Source organism: Henckelia pumila, chromosome 4 (genome assembly GCF_033568475.1).
Source record: "Henckelia pumila isolate YLH828 chromosome 4, ASM3356847v2, whole genome shotgun sequence".
NCBI classification, from domain to species: Eukaryota; Viridiplantae; Streptophyta; class Magnoliopsida; order Lamiales; family Gesneriaceae; genus Henckelia; species Henckelia pumila.
Window position 1 is genome coordinate 4,984,967 of NC_133123.1, and position 14,255 is coordinate 4,999,221.

Genomic DNA, 14,255 nt, shown 5'->3' on the forward strand with positions numbered 1-14,255 from the left:
GATACATTTTTATTATTTTCAGTGATTGAGGGTCTAGAATATTTATTTAATATTTTCAGTGCGTGCAAACTTTTATTTACTTATGCAGTATATTTTTAATTAATGTTTGACTCGGATATTTATTATATTTTTAAGAATGCATTTTTATTTAAGTATTTAATTGTTTATTCATTTTAAATATTTTTATTCTGTGCATATATGTATGGGCATATATGTACATATTTTATTTAGTAAGTATAAAAAAAAAAAAAAAAAATTTCCGCATATTTATTTATTATAGAGTTAGGGTCGTTTCATAACACATGCAGTGGGAGTTGTGAGCAGGTTTATGAGCAATCCAGGAAAACAATACCGGGAAGCAGTGAAGTGGATTCTCAGATATTTGAAAGTTACTATCATTTCATCTCCGTGCTTCAGAAATTCAAATTAAGGCTTACAAGGTTTTGTAGATGCCAACATGGGTGGTGACCTAGACGGCAGGAAGAGTACTACTGGATATGTGTTCACATTGGGTGGTACGGCAGTAAGCTCGGTGTCCAAGTTGCAAAATATTGTTGCACTTTCGACTACTAAAGCTGAGTATGTTGCTGTGATAGAATCTAGCAAGGAGATGATATGGTTAAGATCATTCCTTGAGGAGTTGGATCAGAAGCTTGAGGATAGCACATTACACTGTGACAGTCAGAGTGTTATTCATTTGGCAAATAATCATGTTTATTATGCTAGGACGAAGCATATACAGGTTAGGTACCATTTTATCAGATCAGTTCTGGAAGATGGAATCTTGATTCTTGAGAAGATTCTTGGAAGCAGAAATCCAGCTGATATGTTCACAAAGGCGGTGACCACTAACAAACTGAAGTTATGTTCGACTTCAGTTTGACTGCAAGTATAAGAGAGGAGGCATGAGCTGCTGCATTGACTGTGTGAGGACATGATTGAAATCAAGTCTTCAAGTGGAAGAAATGTTAAGTGGCATATTAAAGAGGATAGGTGATAGGTGACAGGTAGTGTTTGAAGGTTATCAGCTGAAGAATCAAATTTCACGCGTAAAAGAAGTCCTATAAATAGAGGCCTTCATTCCTCGATTGAAACATCCCAAGCTTGAAAAAAGCAAATAGCAAGTGAGTAAAAGAAACAAAAGAGTTTATTGAATGTGTTCTTTCGTGTGAGTTAGAAAAATAATTATTTATCGGTAATACTCGGGGTTTGGATTGGTGAGAGATATATTGTTTTGTATACACTTGTAAAATTTTTCCAGTAATAAAGATTTGCAGCAGCTCCGTGGACGTGTAGCCTATATTGGGTGAACCACGTAAAAATATCGTGTTCTTGTTGATTACTTTATTCCGCAATTATTTGAGCTTTTATTGTCCGTCGGTCATCGGTTATTATGGGTTGTAATTCCGTAACAATTTGTGCTGCTGTATAGTTTAAAAAGAATTGAATCGGAGTGTTACCACCAACTATAATTTATTGTAAAACGACAAGTGTCCGATCTTAACAATTGATATCAGATCCAAGATCATGAATTCGATTCTCATTTATTGCAAGGAGATTCTCGGGGTACAATAATTGGTCCGGCTGAATAAAGCGATCAAATCATGATGCATTCAACAATCGAATAGTGGTGTTTGTGCTGCTATATGGTTTAAAAAAAATTTGAGTTGCACAATTACTACTAGAGGTGTCAAAATGGGCTAGGCTCGCCGGGTTGGCCTGCCCCGCCATACAAATTAGGTGGGTTGGGTTGGAAATTTATCAACATGCTTAAAAGATGGGCCGACCCGCACTGCTCTGCCTAATGGTGAGTTGTGGTGGGTTGCGAGTTGGTCTGTCAAAATCCGTCAATTTACACGTAAGCCCTTTGGGTTGGCCCGCCCCGCCACTTAAAATCGGTGAGTTGGGTTGGGATTTTTCGAACCCGCCTTAAAGGTGGCCCGACCCGCCTATTGATGGGTTGCGATGGGCTGTGGGTAGGCCCGCCTCATCAGCCCGTTTTTACATCTCTAGTTACTACTAGCTATAATTTTTAGCCACAAATACTTGGTGTTACAAATTAATTATTTGTTTCGATTGAAGAAAATAATTGGTTCATTTATTTATTTGATAATGATAATCATGCCCCTTTGTAGTAATTTTAAGACGTATTTTAGCTCAGAATTATTATAATCTGTTCGCCTGATTATAGTAATCAATTAGAACTAGCGTCTCGAAGCACGCATTGTGTGTTTGTACAATCATAATTTTGTTTTTTACTTTTTTTCATAAATTTTATAATTAAATTATAAAATAAAAAGATTAAAAAAACAAAAAAATCAAAAATAGAAAATAAAAAATTTAACCTAGGGCATTATTGGTATATTAAAAAAAAGTCACACCAAAATTCAATTACTACTCTCCGTCTCCCTTAATTAACAGTGTAGATATTATTAAAATATTCAAGCTTTTGTGATTTTTTTTAAATATAAAACTAGTGTATTGTTTTGAAAATTTTAAAAAGTTTTCAAAGTTTTATATGTAAAAATTTAAAGTATGTGTTACGAAAATATTTTGTAAAAATATATGATTTTTTTTTAAAAAAAATTATACTTCAAGTATAATCTTTAAAGAATAATTTGGATGTGTTTTTAAATTATTGCGTTCAACTTGACAGTATATCCAACATACACTATGGATGATGGACGTGGGTTCCTGATACCAAAAAAGATAAAAATTACTATGTTATAATACTTGTGGCAGTGTTTGATACAAGAGATAAGGTAGGTTTGTATGTGAGTTTTAGTGTTATCCATTGTTTGATAAGTTTTTTTTATTAAAACAACCTAATCTATTCTAAAAAGGATTAAGCTGTATTAACTAGGTTAAATAAACCCTTCCACCACCCTAGTATTACTCATCCTTGACTTTATCCTACACATAAATTCCATAAATACTCTTTCCCTCCAACTTAAATTAGATATTTATTTAATTATTCAATAAAATGTAAAGGGTATTTTGGGAAAAATAATTTTAAACCATTAATTAATCTTATTCATAAAATCAAATCAAACACAATACTCTTTTCAACATAAATTACCAATCCTTATCTATCATATCTTTTATCATTCATTTTCTAATCATTCAATAATTCTATCTATCTTTTATCATTCATTTTAAAATATAATAAACCTATTTCAAATTTATAATTACGGAAACAATGATCCAAAATTAGCTATTTTCAGCATCTAATTTTCATTTAAATTAACTTTATAAACTTATCAAAAATGAGAAAATTTTTAATTTCATTTTAATTTTTCTAACAAAAATATTATAAAAAAAAATTCGACTTCGACATACATGCAAATGCAACGCCTGCACACACAAGGCTACTTTGGATTATGCACGAGTTATCATCGATTGTTGTGTTGTTGAGCTCTTTCAAAACATTAAAGATTAATATCCTTGAATTTCTTAAGAAATAAGGTTATACTCCCCCGCCCCCCAAACAAAAAACAAGTAGAAATTATAGATCCGCTCCAACAAACAAATCTCGCTTTATTGATATAACCAAAATACTTTAAATAGATAGATGCTAAACAAATGCATTATAGTTTAAATATTTATTTTTTTTGTTTTATCTTGATCAATATTATAATTATATAAGAAACAAAAAGGCCAAAAAGTGTGGAAAGGCAAAATGCTTGAAAACAAGTTAATTTCGTGTATTATTTTCTAGTGGGACACGTAATGAAGACATTTCTGGTTCCCATTTCCCAGGTTTGTCAGGTGTCCTCACACCGCACACGAACTCGACATTTGTTGAGCTTCTAGCTCTCACACGAAGTCGTTGCTAACTAATAAAATTAACTATCCTTCTGTTTAAATAATTAAATCTGAGTTGTCAAATTATATTTAAAAAAATTCAAGCACTAATAAGTTATTTTATTCACAATTATTTTTTTTGGGATGATAGAACATATCAATCACTCACAAAAAATGACGGATGGATAATAATAATAATAATAATAATGTAGAAGAAAAATAGCAGTCCACCTTTTCGAGGAGTGTACAAGTTGATGTAAAAAAATAAATATTTAACATATTATTAGAAATTTGAATTTCTTTACAAATATTTTTTCGAGTAAGCGCGTCGAGTTAACATAATTTGCATGATATTGTGTTAATCTAAAGATTTACCTAGTCCACACAAAATGATAGAGATTGTCTTTGCCGAGATCAACGGCTCTAAATCACCCAGATACCAAAATTTTAATAAAAAATTGCAATTAGACCACTAAATCCCTATTTTTAAAATAATAATAAATAAATAATAATAATAATAAATCTAATTCCAAGTGGGTATTTTTTATTTTTTTTTTGAAAACATTCCAAGTGGGTATTTAAAAACCGAGAAAATGGGAAACGATGCCGTCTCTGAAAACACGCCTTTCCCACGGCCGACACAAGCGATCTGACACCTAATCCACACACACACAAAATGTATGTATATGTTGTGTATATATATGTGGATAAATAAACAAGTAATTTGTGGACACATGTAATATAGAGACGAAGAACATGTATTTATAGATAATTCCTCTTTTTTCACGCACTCCGGTTACACACTGATCGGCACTTCCGAGTTCCGCCATGCGCCGCCACACCAAACCCAGGCCTTTCCTTACGGTTATACTGTTTCTGATACTCTGCGGCCTCACGTACGGTCGCTTGATTTCCGATGGATCGGAACTCAGATCGGATGGGGTAAAGAGCGCCAAGGTCCCGCGATTCATTCGCCTCTACGCGGCGGAGGAGTCCTGCGAGCAGACCTACGGCTTCATGCCTTGCACCTCCACTGCTCTGGGAAATCTGTTCCTCATTTTAGTCTACGGATACCTCATGTTCCTCGCCGCAACGTATCTTTCCTCTGGGAGTGAGCTTTTGCTTGAGATCCTCGGCCCTGGATTGATAGGTGGTCTATTCCTCCCAATTCTCGGAGCTCTTCCGGATGCGCTGCTTATTCTTGGTAATTTTTTGAAATATTTACGATTTTTTTTCGCTACTTTCCTTCGATTTTTATTTTTTGGTTTTATCTGGTAATGCTTTAAGTTCTCTGTAGATCTGGTTCACTTTATGATTTTCTTCTTTTTTCTCTCTTTTTTTTTTCTGGGTGGGACCACGGTTTTCCAGTCTATAGAGAAGTGGCCGAGACATTGAGAACGAAGTAGACATGAGATTACTGACTTTTCAAAAGTAGTAGAGGAATGATTTTAGATTAATTTTACCATAATTTTTCCAATTATTATCTCATACTATGAAATGGATTTGCATTTTGTCTCTCTCAGTTTTACTGTTTCTTTTCTTAAATAAAACCATTAAATGGATAACAAGTACTCCAGTACCGTATTAAAATTTAAAGGTATACATATCTTATAGATTCTGAAAAATTTATGAACTAACGTACTAAACAGTTTGTGTTGATATATTCGTTTATCGATTGGATGGATAGTTGTTGACCATAAGTTAGTGAAAAATTAGTTAATTTTTTCCTTTTCATTTTTTGGTTGGACCAAAATTAACTGGACATACTCTTAATATGCGCTTGTTGAAATATGTCGAGCGTGTGAAATTTCTTTCTTTTTTTCACAACGTGGGAATCCACGGTCGCTACAGTAAATGCCCGGACTAAATGCAATAACCCGCAAACTACGGTTAATCAGGTAAACCGCACTGGGCAGTCCTGTGCGACCTTCTTGTTCAAGAAGTTGATGGTATGGGGAATCGAACTTTGACTTCTGGCCAAAAGCTCTCCACCACCCATTAGGGCGTCTGAAATTTCTTTTGGTCTTTATCGTATGGAATTGTTTTTGTTTGACGAGTAAGGCAATTTGATGTTTGGTAATACAAGTGAATAATTTATTATAAGGCAAGGACTGTGAAATAAATCATAGACACTATCTTATAGGATTGAGATATGTAGTATATATATTTTTTTACAAATTTTGATGATTACTTCCATATTGCCATATTGGTGTTCTGTTCTCCTTTACCTTCAACCTGGCTGCAACTACTAGCCATGACCACCTTTGTAAAGGACTAAATTCATTGCGAAACAATATTGCCTCATATGCTTATTTTTTGTTTATGATTTTGGTTTTCAGTTTCTGGGCTGTCTGGAAACTCAGAAACTGCACAAAGCCAGGTCTCAGTCGGGATGGGGCTGCTTGCTGGATCGACAGTCATGCTTCTTACCTTAATTTGGGGTACCTGCGTTGTCGTTGGAAAATGCGATATAGAAAATTCTATTGCCGTTGACTCAAAAAACACAAAGGGCTTCAGTTTAACTGGTTCGTTTTCATGATTTTATCTTTGCCTATGAGGCTTCAATTCTTTTTTATCTGTGTACGAGATGGCAACCCTAACCAATCTGAATGTGCTTGATAGAAAAACACCACTTTAAATTATCGGTTGAGCCAAATTCTTTACTTTAATTTTCTGGTAAGAAGAAGATCAAATTGCTGATTATTTGGGTTATTTGACACATTTCAGTCCTCCCTTCTACGTGATCATCCTCCTCCTATTTTTAGTTGGTTTTTTTTTTCTTTTGTTTTTATCTTTCATCTTTTATCTTTAGAGGTTTATGCTTCAAAAAGGACATTTAATTGAAAGGTAGGTTTTAGTGCATGCACCTGATTCCCTTAAATTTATTCTCGCCATGGTTATTGATCAACTTTATATTGACGTTTTGATCGAGTACCCTCTTCATTATCTTTTAACTATTTGTTTGTGACATAAAAAGTATATGCTTAAACTTCTGGCGTGGTAAATTCTTTTGCCCTTACAGTTTACCTCTACGTGCAGGCTCTGGCATTAGTACGGATATCTGGACAAGCTATGCCGGCATTGTCATGGCTATATCTTTGGTCCCTTTCATAATTGTCCAATTTCCACAAATAATAAATTCAAATTCCGGAAAGCGCTTGGCTGTGTTGATTGGTCTGATCGTATCTGCTTCACTTCTGATTTCCTATTGCCTTTACCAGGTATTTGCTTTTATATTTTGTATATATATATATATATATATATATATATATATATATCACCTTTATATGCTCGCATGCTTGTATGCCTGCAAAGGTTTTAGACCTTTATTACTCTGCTTATCAAATATCAATGCATTTTCCCAATATGCATGTGATCCATATCTAATTCATATATTTTGAAAAATTAATGGAAATGGTGGATGAATCAATATTGAACCCACTCTTAAGGTATTGATATTGCGTGAAAGGGTTCAATATCTCAATGATTAGGATAGATTTCTGTCATGCATATAATATTTCTGATAAATCATGTCAATTACTAATTATTTACACCCCAATTCGAACAAGAATTTACTTATCATTGTTGGAGATCTCTTTTACATTTAGCATTTGCCTTAACTTTATGGGCAATGCTTTAATTTTCTGAAACATATCTAATTCTGTTCATATGAAATCGAGTTGATGATTCTTGCACTTTAGCTGTGATTTTGTAAATTTGAAAGAAACCAGAAGTTGACGAATCGGTTGAGATGAAGTATATTCATTGTAGCTCAAAAAACGGATGAAGTTCTAGTATTTTATGTGCACAAATCTTGTCAAAAACTGTAGTGAATTTTAATAAAATATATTTTTGTTCACATAACTTAAGTACATAACTTAAAATTTTGATTCCCAAACATGGGGGCTGGGGCCCTGCTCCGCTCTTGCATGTAATGGTGCACAGGGGTATTAATGCACCCGTGATCACTGACATATTAAGATATCACATGGCTACTGTGAAGTGTTGGATGTGGTTTTGGTTTTTTGGAGTAGTTTGTTGACTGATGAGCAATGTTTTCTCCTTTGTTTTTTGTTTGTTTTGTTTTGTTTGTTTTTAAAAAAGCACTCTTGATTATTTATTTTTTAATTTATAGTCATTCAACGTTCTTATACTTCTCGTGCAGGTATTTCAACCAACGCTTCAGAGGAGGCGACTTGCGTATGCGAAGCATAAACATGTCATATCAGGAATCTTGCAGCAGTTGAAAAAGCAATCCCTGGGGAAGCTTTGCACAGAAGATGGGAGACCTAATGAAGAAGTATTGCAAAAGTAAGCTTTTGTGATGTGTTTACTTTGAGGTTATTTCTCTTCCTGCCTTTCTCATTGATGTATTGGAACCTCTTTTATTACGGCAGGTTGTTTAGCTCGATTGATGATAACAAGGACGGAAGTCTTCAAAGGGCCGAAGTAAGAGCCTTAATTCTTGGAATCCGGTTTAATGATATTAATTTGGATGAGGAAGATGCTGTGGAGAAAGTTATGAAGGATTTCGACGCCACGCGTGACTCTGTAATTGATTATGATGAGTTTAAGGCTGGTGTTGGGAAATGGCTGGAAGTGGCTAGGGGTGGCAATGGCAATCATAGCAGTTCAATGAAGTACATCGATAAATTCCACCAGGTATGTTGCCATGTATTGAACTTGCGAGTGTTTTACTAATATGCAAATTGTAAAATCATGGAAATTGGTGCAGCAAACAAAGAGAGAACATGATCTTCTGGGGGATCAAAGCGATGATGTTGCTGGAGGCGTTGAGAATCCTCGAACAACTACTATAAAAGCCGTACTTCTATTGCTTTTGGGAACTGCTATTGCAGCTGTATTTGCCGATCCGCTGGTTGACGCTGTCAATAACTTCTCTAGTGCCACAAGCATTCCTACTTTCTTCATCTCTTTTATTGCGCTCCCAATTGCTACCAACTCCAGTGAGGCAGTGTCAGCTATAATATTTGCCAGCAGGAAAAAGTTAAGATCTACCTCGTTATCATTTTCTGAGGTATGCTCTCTATATTTGCCACTAAATCATTACTCGATATAGTTGATAAAGTAAACATTCTTTCTGGAAAAAAAAAGTGTTATTATGCTTACCTCATAATAAGAAACCTTCAACTTAAGTTCACCCCGACATATAATTGACGGCTTTGCCATTGACGTCCCTGAGCTTTTTTTGATAAGATATATGGAGCTGTGACAATGAACAATGTCCTTTGCCTATCAGTCTTCTTGGCCATCGTTTATATTCGGGGATTGGAATGGGACTTCTCATCCGAAGTACTTGTTATTTTGATAGTATGCTTAGTGATGGGGATCTTTGCCAGCATCCGGACCACTTTTCCGCTTTGGACATCAATTTTAGCCTTCTTTCTGTATCCATTTTCTCTAGCACTTGTATATGTGCTCGACTATGTCTTTGGTTGGACATAGATCCATCAGTGATGGCTATCGACCAGGGCATGTCTGGTTGTTGCTTTACCCTTTTGTTATGAATATCGAATAATACATTAACAGAGGTGTCCTGGGTGTTGGTGTAAAGACACGGAATTTTATTTATGTATGTATATGGAAAATCCATTCAGTCTTCTGTTCCATAATGGTTGTTAAATTGTCCGGTTCCTCCAGGTTTTGAGATTCTACTTTGTTTAATCAATGATGTTTTTGGTATTGCGCGTGCGTAACCAGTAACATGCCAATTGTTGATTTGATACGAATTGAGCTGCCGTTGGTTTGTCTGATATTTCAAATTGTTATATTTCTCAGTTCTATTTGGAATAACATATGAGAATGTCTGGAGAAGGGATCTAAACATGAAAAACTAGTCCATTCTATTGGAGGCCAAAAACCTTGAGAGAAGAGTTGAAACCCAATAGCCTGGGGTCTATCACGAGATCAAAGAGACTCCAATATTGAATATGAATCAAGAAACAAATTGTAAATGGAATCTAAGATACAAAATAAATGTCAAGGGTTTCATAGTTACAAGAATCGATGCCAACAGAAATTCATTACAAGGCTACAAGATCAACACAAGTCACAAAATGGTTGAAATGTTTAGAAAATCTTCCTTTTTCTTATCTTAAAAGTGGATGATCTGATAACATTATCATCTGCTAAAAGAGTATCACCAAGAATGGACAAGGAATCAGGTTTGGTGAAATAGGTGAAGAGAAGGTAGATGCCATCTAAGTAATTGTTGGTTTCTCCGGCTTTGTTTTTCTTCCTGATGGCGTAAGCCAGCGGAATAACCCCTCTGTTGAACACTTCCACGTACATTCCGCCACCAGCAACTAGCAACTGCAGATTCAAGATTCATTATCAAGACTCGAGAAAAAACCCATCTCTACCAGTGACTAATAGACATCTGAAAATTTAAGATTTTGTCATCGAAGGCAAGCCATTTTTGCCTCTAGCTTGTGGAGGTTTGAAGCTAACTGGAGTGACTGTCATACACATGACAGTGCTAAAATGATAGCATCTTTGATGGGAAAAAAAATAATTAGAACTGAGAATATGCAAGCAACTTGGTCGTATTTTGTACAGTAGCAACATTACAGACCTTATAAATCCACATTTCAAAAGAAACAAGTTTTGTGCTTGCATAAGGCAACATTAGCTATTCAAGATCTTATGCCCCCTTTCTCAAGTTCATATCTCATCCAAATAAGCTCGTTCATTCCTCAAATGCATCCAAGAACAAAGTTTTGAGAGTTATCGATGAATTGAAAACCAAAAAAAAAAACGGATTATCATTTTTCTAATGCCAACTCAAAAGGGCAACCAATTTCACCCAAGAAACTTGCAAAACAAATCAAACCCACAAATATGTTACCTCTTCATACTTCTGGGTGAATGCCAGACGTTCATCCTCAGACATATCGGGCCTCAACACGACCATGGACTCATATTTGCGGAGACCAGGCGGCGTCTGAGGCTCCTCCTTATCCTCCACGTCGGGAAATCCCTGTCCTGGCATACCTGACTGCGGTGGCGCGTCGCTATCTTGTAAATTTCTTTCGAAGAACGTCAGGTCGAATTCTGATTTCACGGCGAATGTCCTCCTCCAGGGACCTGGGCTTCTTCCAATTGGAGAAATTCTGATGTGATTTTTCGAATTGAGAAAAGTTTGGGAAGAAGAATTGGAGGGAGCAAACGGTTTGGAGAGTGTGAGAGCGGAGGAAGAAAGACAAGCCGACGCCATCCTTGTTTGGCTTTCGAGGGGATGGGATGTGTTTTCTCAGATAAAATGATATGCTCCTCCCCGATAAAGTGCGATTTCTTCTTGCGGAATAGAAAGCGTGATTCGACTTCCCTTATAACCGAGAAATTATAATATTTCCATAATATAATATTATAATTATTAAGTAATTGTTGATATGACACGTGACAATCGATGTTTTTTTCGAATGTCATGTCAATAACGACTTCAATGTATCAAAGTTAAATTTTAAATTTAGAAAATGAAAATCTAAAATGGAACGAGTTAATCGAGAAATTGATATTTAAACTATTGTAAACTTTAAAGTGCGATTATTCTTATTATTATTAATTTCAATCTCGTATATATCTTTATTTCACAGTTATTTTATTGATTAAATTTTTTTAAAAAAGAGTCTATTTATTTAAAAGCTATATTACAATAAAAAAGTATTATACTCTGTATTAAAATATTAGAATTTATCAATTAATATAAATATATCTCAATATATTTATAAATATATAAATATAAATAATAAAATAATACTATCGAAACAGTGTTTTGAAATAACACGCCTTATAAGAAGATATGTGAAAGGCGCATAATGTCCAAATGGTGTACAAACAGCTTGTTACACCAACAATTTTACACTGGAACCAGTAGTCTCTGCGAGACAATACTAAGGTTTTTACAGCTTTAGATTGAGATCAATCGTTTCCTCCTTGGTGGTGGATTGGTTGTTGCGTAACTTGACGGGGAAGAAGTTGAAAGAAGCTTGTTCAACCGATCCACTCGCTCCGTTCCCCTGGATTTGACCCTTGGAATTTTCCTGTTCAGTGTGATATAAGCAGAAGTTCGAGTTAAGTCGCATGAATAAACTAAAGGAAAGAGAGCAATGAACTGCGTCGTTTTAACGATCACTGGTTTTAAACCTGGCTTGAATAACTTAGAGCATGCTTGGAATTCGAGTTGACAGGCAAAGGAGCTGCCACTGGAGGGGCCAGTGATAGAAAATCTCCATTCAGCATTCCACCGGTATCTGTGGTTACTTCACTGTGGTTTCTTTCATGCAGGGGACTCGAGTTTGAAGGGCCTTCTCTAGAAAATTCAGTAAACAGAGTCAGCATATTCAAGAAAAGAGTGCAGAATTTTAAAAACCAGTGTTTGATTAGTTAAGAACCTGATGTATTTGTTTCTTGGTTCCAGGTGAACTGTGTATCTGTTGCTACACGAATTTAATTCTTCAGATTTAGATATGGAAGCAGAGTAGGTAGAATGAAAATTCCGATTGAAGGAAGGGGCTGGTGGAGTTTCTAGCGAAAAGGGATACGCCCTCTTCATGCCAACCATCTACATTTCATCGTCGCAACCAAATTAGACGTACTATGGCAAACCTCAAAAACATTTGATCAATCCTATGACAAAGAATAATAAAATCTGGAAAACACGGCATTTTTTAGGCACTCAGTCATTGGAAATACGTTCTCAAAGAATAAATACAACATAGACAATATAGCATAACTTAGAAACAAATCCACGAAACAGAACATTCACCAGCAAATATTCCGATTCCCATAATCCAACATAAACCATACAGAGAAAGAGCAAGTATATAAACTAATGTATCGAAAGGGCGAAAAATGAATACCTTATCTTCTTCTGGATACAACGGTATATAATTGTTACTTCGATAAATTTGGTTTGAAGGGAGCTCCATCCGGTAACTTAACACAGATGATGGCGATGGATTCGCCTGCATTTGTCATAAATCGATTGATTTCTCAATATAAAGACAAATCATATGACTAAATTGCACTAAACTGTATACTGAATTATGTTTAACATAGTTCAACTTACTGTCAAAGAAGACGAAGAGGAAGGAAGTTGATGTGATTGGTGTGATCTCTGAGGCACGCTAGGAAGAGGCAAAACTGAGGCATTTGTATCATATGATACATTCACTCGAGGCTGAAATGCCAATCCATGACTATCTAACATCCGACTTTCCCCTTCAAGATTGAACTCACCGTTCGAAAAAGTCGACCAATCACCATACCGAGGACTCGAAATCGCTTTGGATACTGAACTTTGATGCACAGTTTCACTATTGGAGACTAATGGTGTATGCCTAAACAATGCATTCGGGGAAGTGAGATTAGTTTGCGATGGTGGCGGCAAAGGAATCGAATTCGGAGAAGGGGGGAAAGGTGGCCTGAAATTATTGGAGATTTCAATACTATCCTTCTTCTCTTGCTCCTCCATTCTCATCTTCTCAAGCTGGGCAACACCTAATCCTCTCTGGGGAACTTTCTTTAGCTTTTCCTTCTTTGATCTACTATTACTACTCCTTGAAATATGTTTTTCATCAGCCATTTTTACTCCGAGCCATCAAAATAAACCAGAAATCCTCGAATTTGAATACCACCCCGGATGAGTAATCATTGCACCCACCATATTTTTCATATACCCAAAATCTCGAAAAGCATCGCAGACAATTCAGAATGGAAAAATCTAAAACAATTTTAAGAACCCAATTCAAAATCCCACAGATTACACAAAATCTTGCAGGTAATGCCACCCAAGATCGCCTGTTTATATGGAAACAAGAATAACCCCCCACAATCCAGCAAACACAGTTACTTTCTTTTATTATTATTTGCTCCGAGCTTATGCAGGAAAAATAAAAAAAATAAAAAAACGAAAGATATTTAGAGAATCTGAGAACTTCGGATTTTTCTCAAACCCAGTTGCGAAAAAACTTTTCTCAGAGAAAGATCACATCAGTTATATATATACACGAAATGGGACAAGAAATAAACGACAATTTTTTTGGAAAAAAAAAAAGAAAAAAAAGTATTACGCAAATCTAATACATCCTATTTGAACGCTTAACCCTTCTATCCCATTCATATATATCGCCCAAATCCTCGCTCCACTCTTTTTTTTCCCATCCTTAGACCGACTCTCCCTCTCTGTTTTCCCTAGTTTCTCTTACCCATTTTAGACCCTTGATTTAACAGTAAAATGGGATTTTCCAAAAGAGGAAAAATGCCAGTGAATCAAAGAAAGTTTTGATTTTGCATGCGTGTACCAATTTGAGGGTATCTTTCTGGTTGGCTCTAAAGCTTTTTGAAGAAATGTATGAGGTCCCCCTCAATTTGTACTGCATGCCCATGCATCCATTTCATCTTCTTCTCTTCTTCTTTATTTTTTTTTC

At 35.4% G+C, this 14,255-nt stretch overlaps 3 protein-coding genes across 3 annotated transcripts; 1 reads left to right on the forward strand and 2 right to left on the reverse strand.

The window, feature by feature from the left end:
• The first annotated feature begins 4,532 nt into the window (after positions 1-4,532).
• LOC140867524 (sodium/calcium exchanger NCL) lies at positions 4,533-9,477 on the forward strand. The gene is made up of 7 exons (XM_073272599.1): positions 4,533-5,008; positions 6,144-6,329; positions 6,844-7,025; positions 7,970-8,115; positions 8,202-8,466; positions 8,540-8,842; positions 9,022-9,477. Exons 1-7 carry the CDS (start codon positions 4,633-4,635, stop codon positions 9,268-9,270), a joined length of 1,707 nt encoding a protein of 568 aa, XP_073128700.1. The 5' UTR covers positions 4,533-4,632; the 3' UTR covers positions 9,271-9,477.
• Positions 9,478-9,798: 321 nt separating this feature from the next.
• LOC140867525 (small ribosomal subunit protein bS6c) lies at positions 9,799-11,091 on the reverse strand. The gene is made up of 2 exons (XM_073272600.1): positions 10,673-11,091; positions 9,799-10,137 (listed from the first exon to the last, which is right to left on the reverse strand). The coding sequence occupies exons 1-2, from the start codon at positions 11,039-11,041 to the stop codon at positions 9,895-9,897; spliced, it is 612 nt and encodes a 203-aa protein (XP_073128701.1). The 5' UTR covers positions 11,042-11,091; the 3' UTR covers positions 9,799-9,894.
• Positions 11,092-11,645: 554 nt separating this feature from the next.
• Positions 11,646-14,255, reverse strand: LOC140867301 (uncharacterized). The gene is made up of 5 exons (XM_073272375.1): positions 12,896-14,255; positions 12,687-12,791; positions 12,219-12,388; positions 11,971-12,136; positions 11,646-11,867 (listed from the first exon to the last, which is right to left on the reverse strand). The coding sequence occupies exons 1-5, from the start codon at positions 13,409-13,411 to the stop codon at positions 11,727-11,729; spliced, it is 1,098 nt and encodes a 365-aa protein (XP_073128476.1). The 5' UTR covers positions 13,412-14,255; the 3' UTR covers positions 11,646-11,726.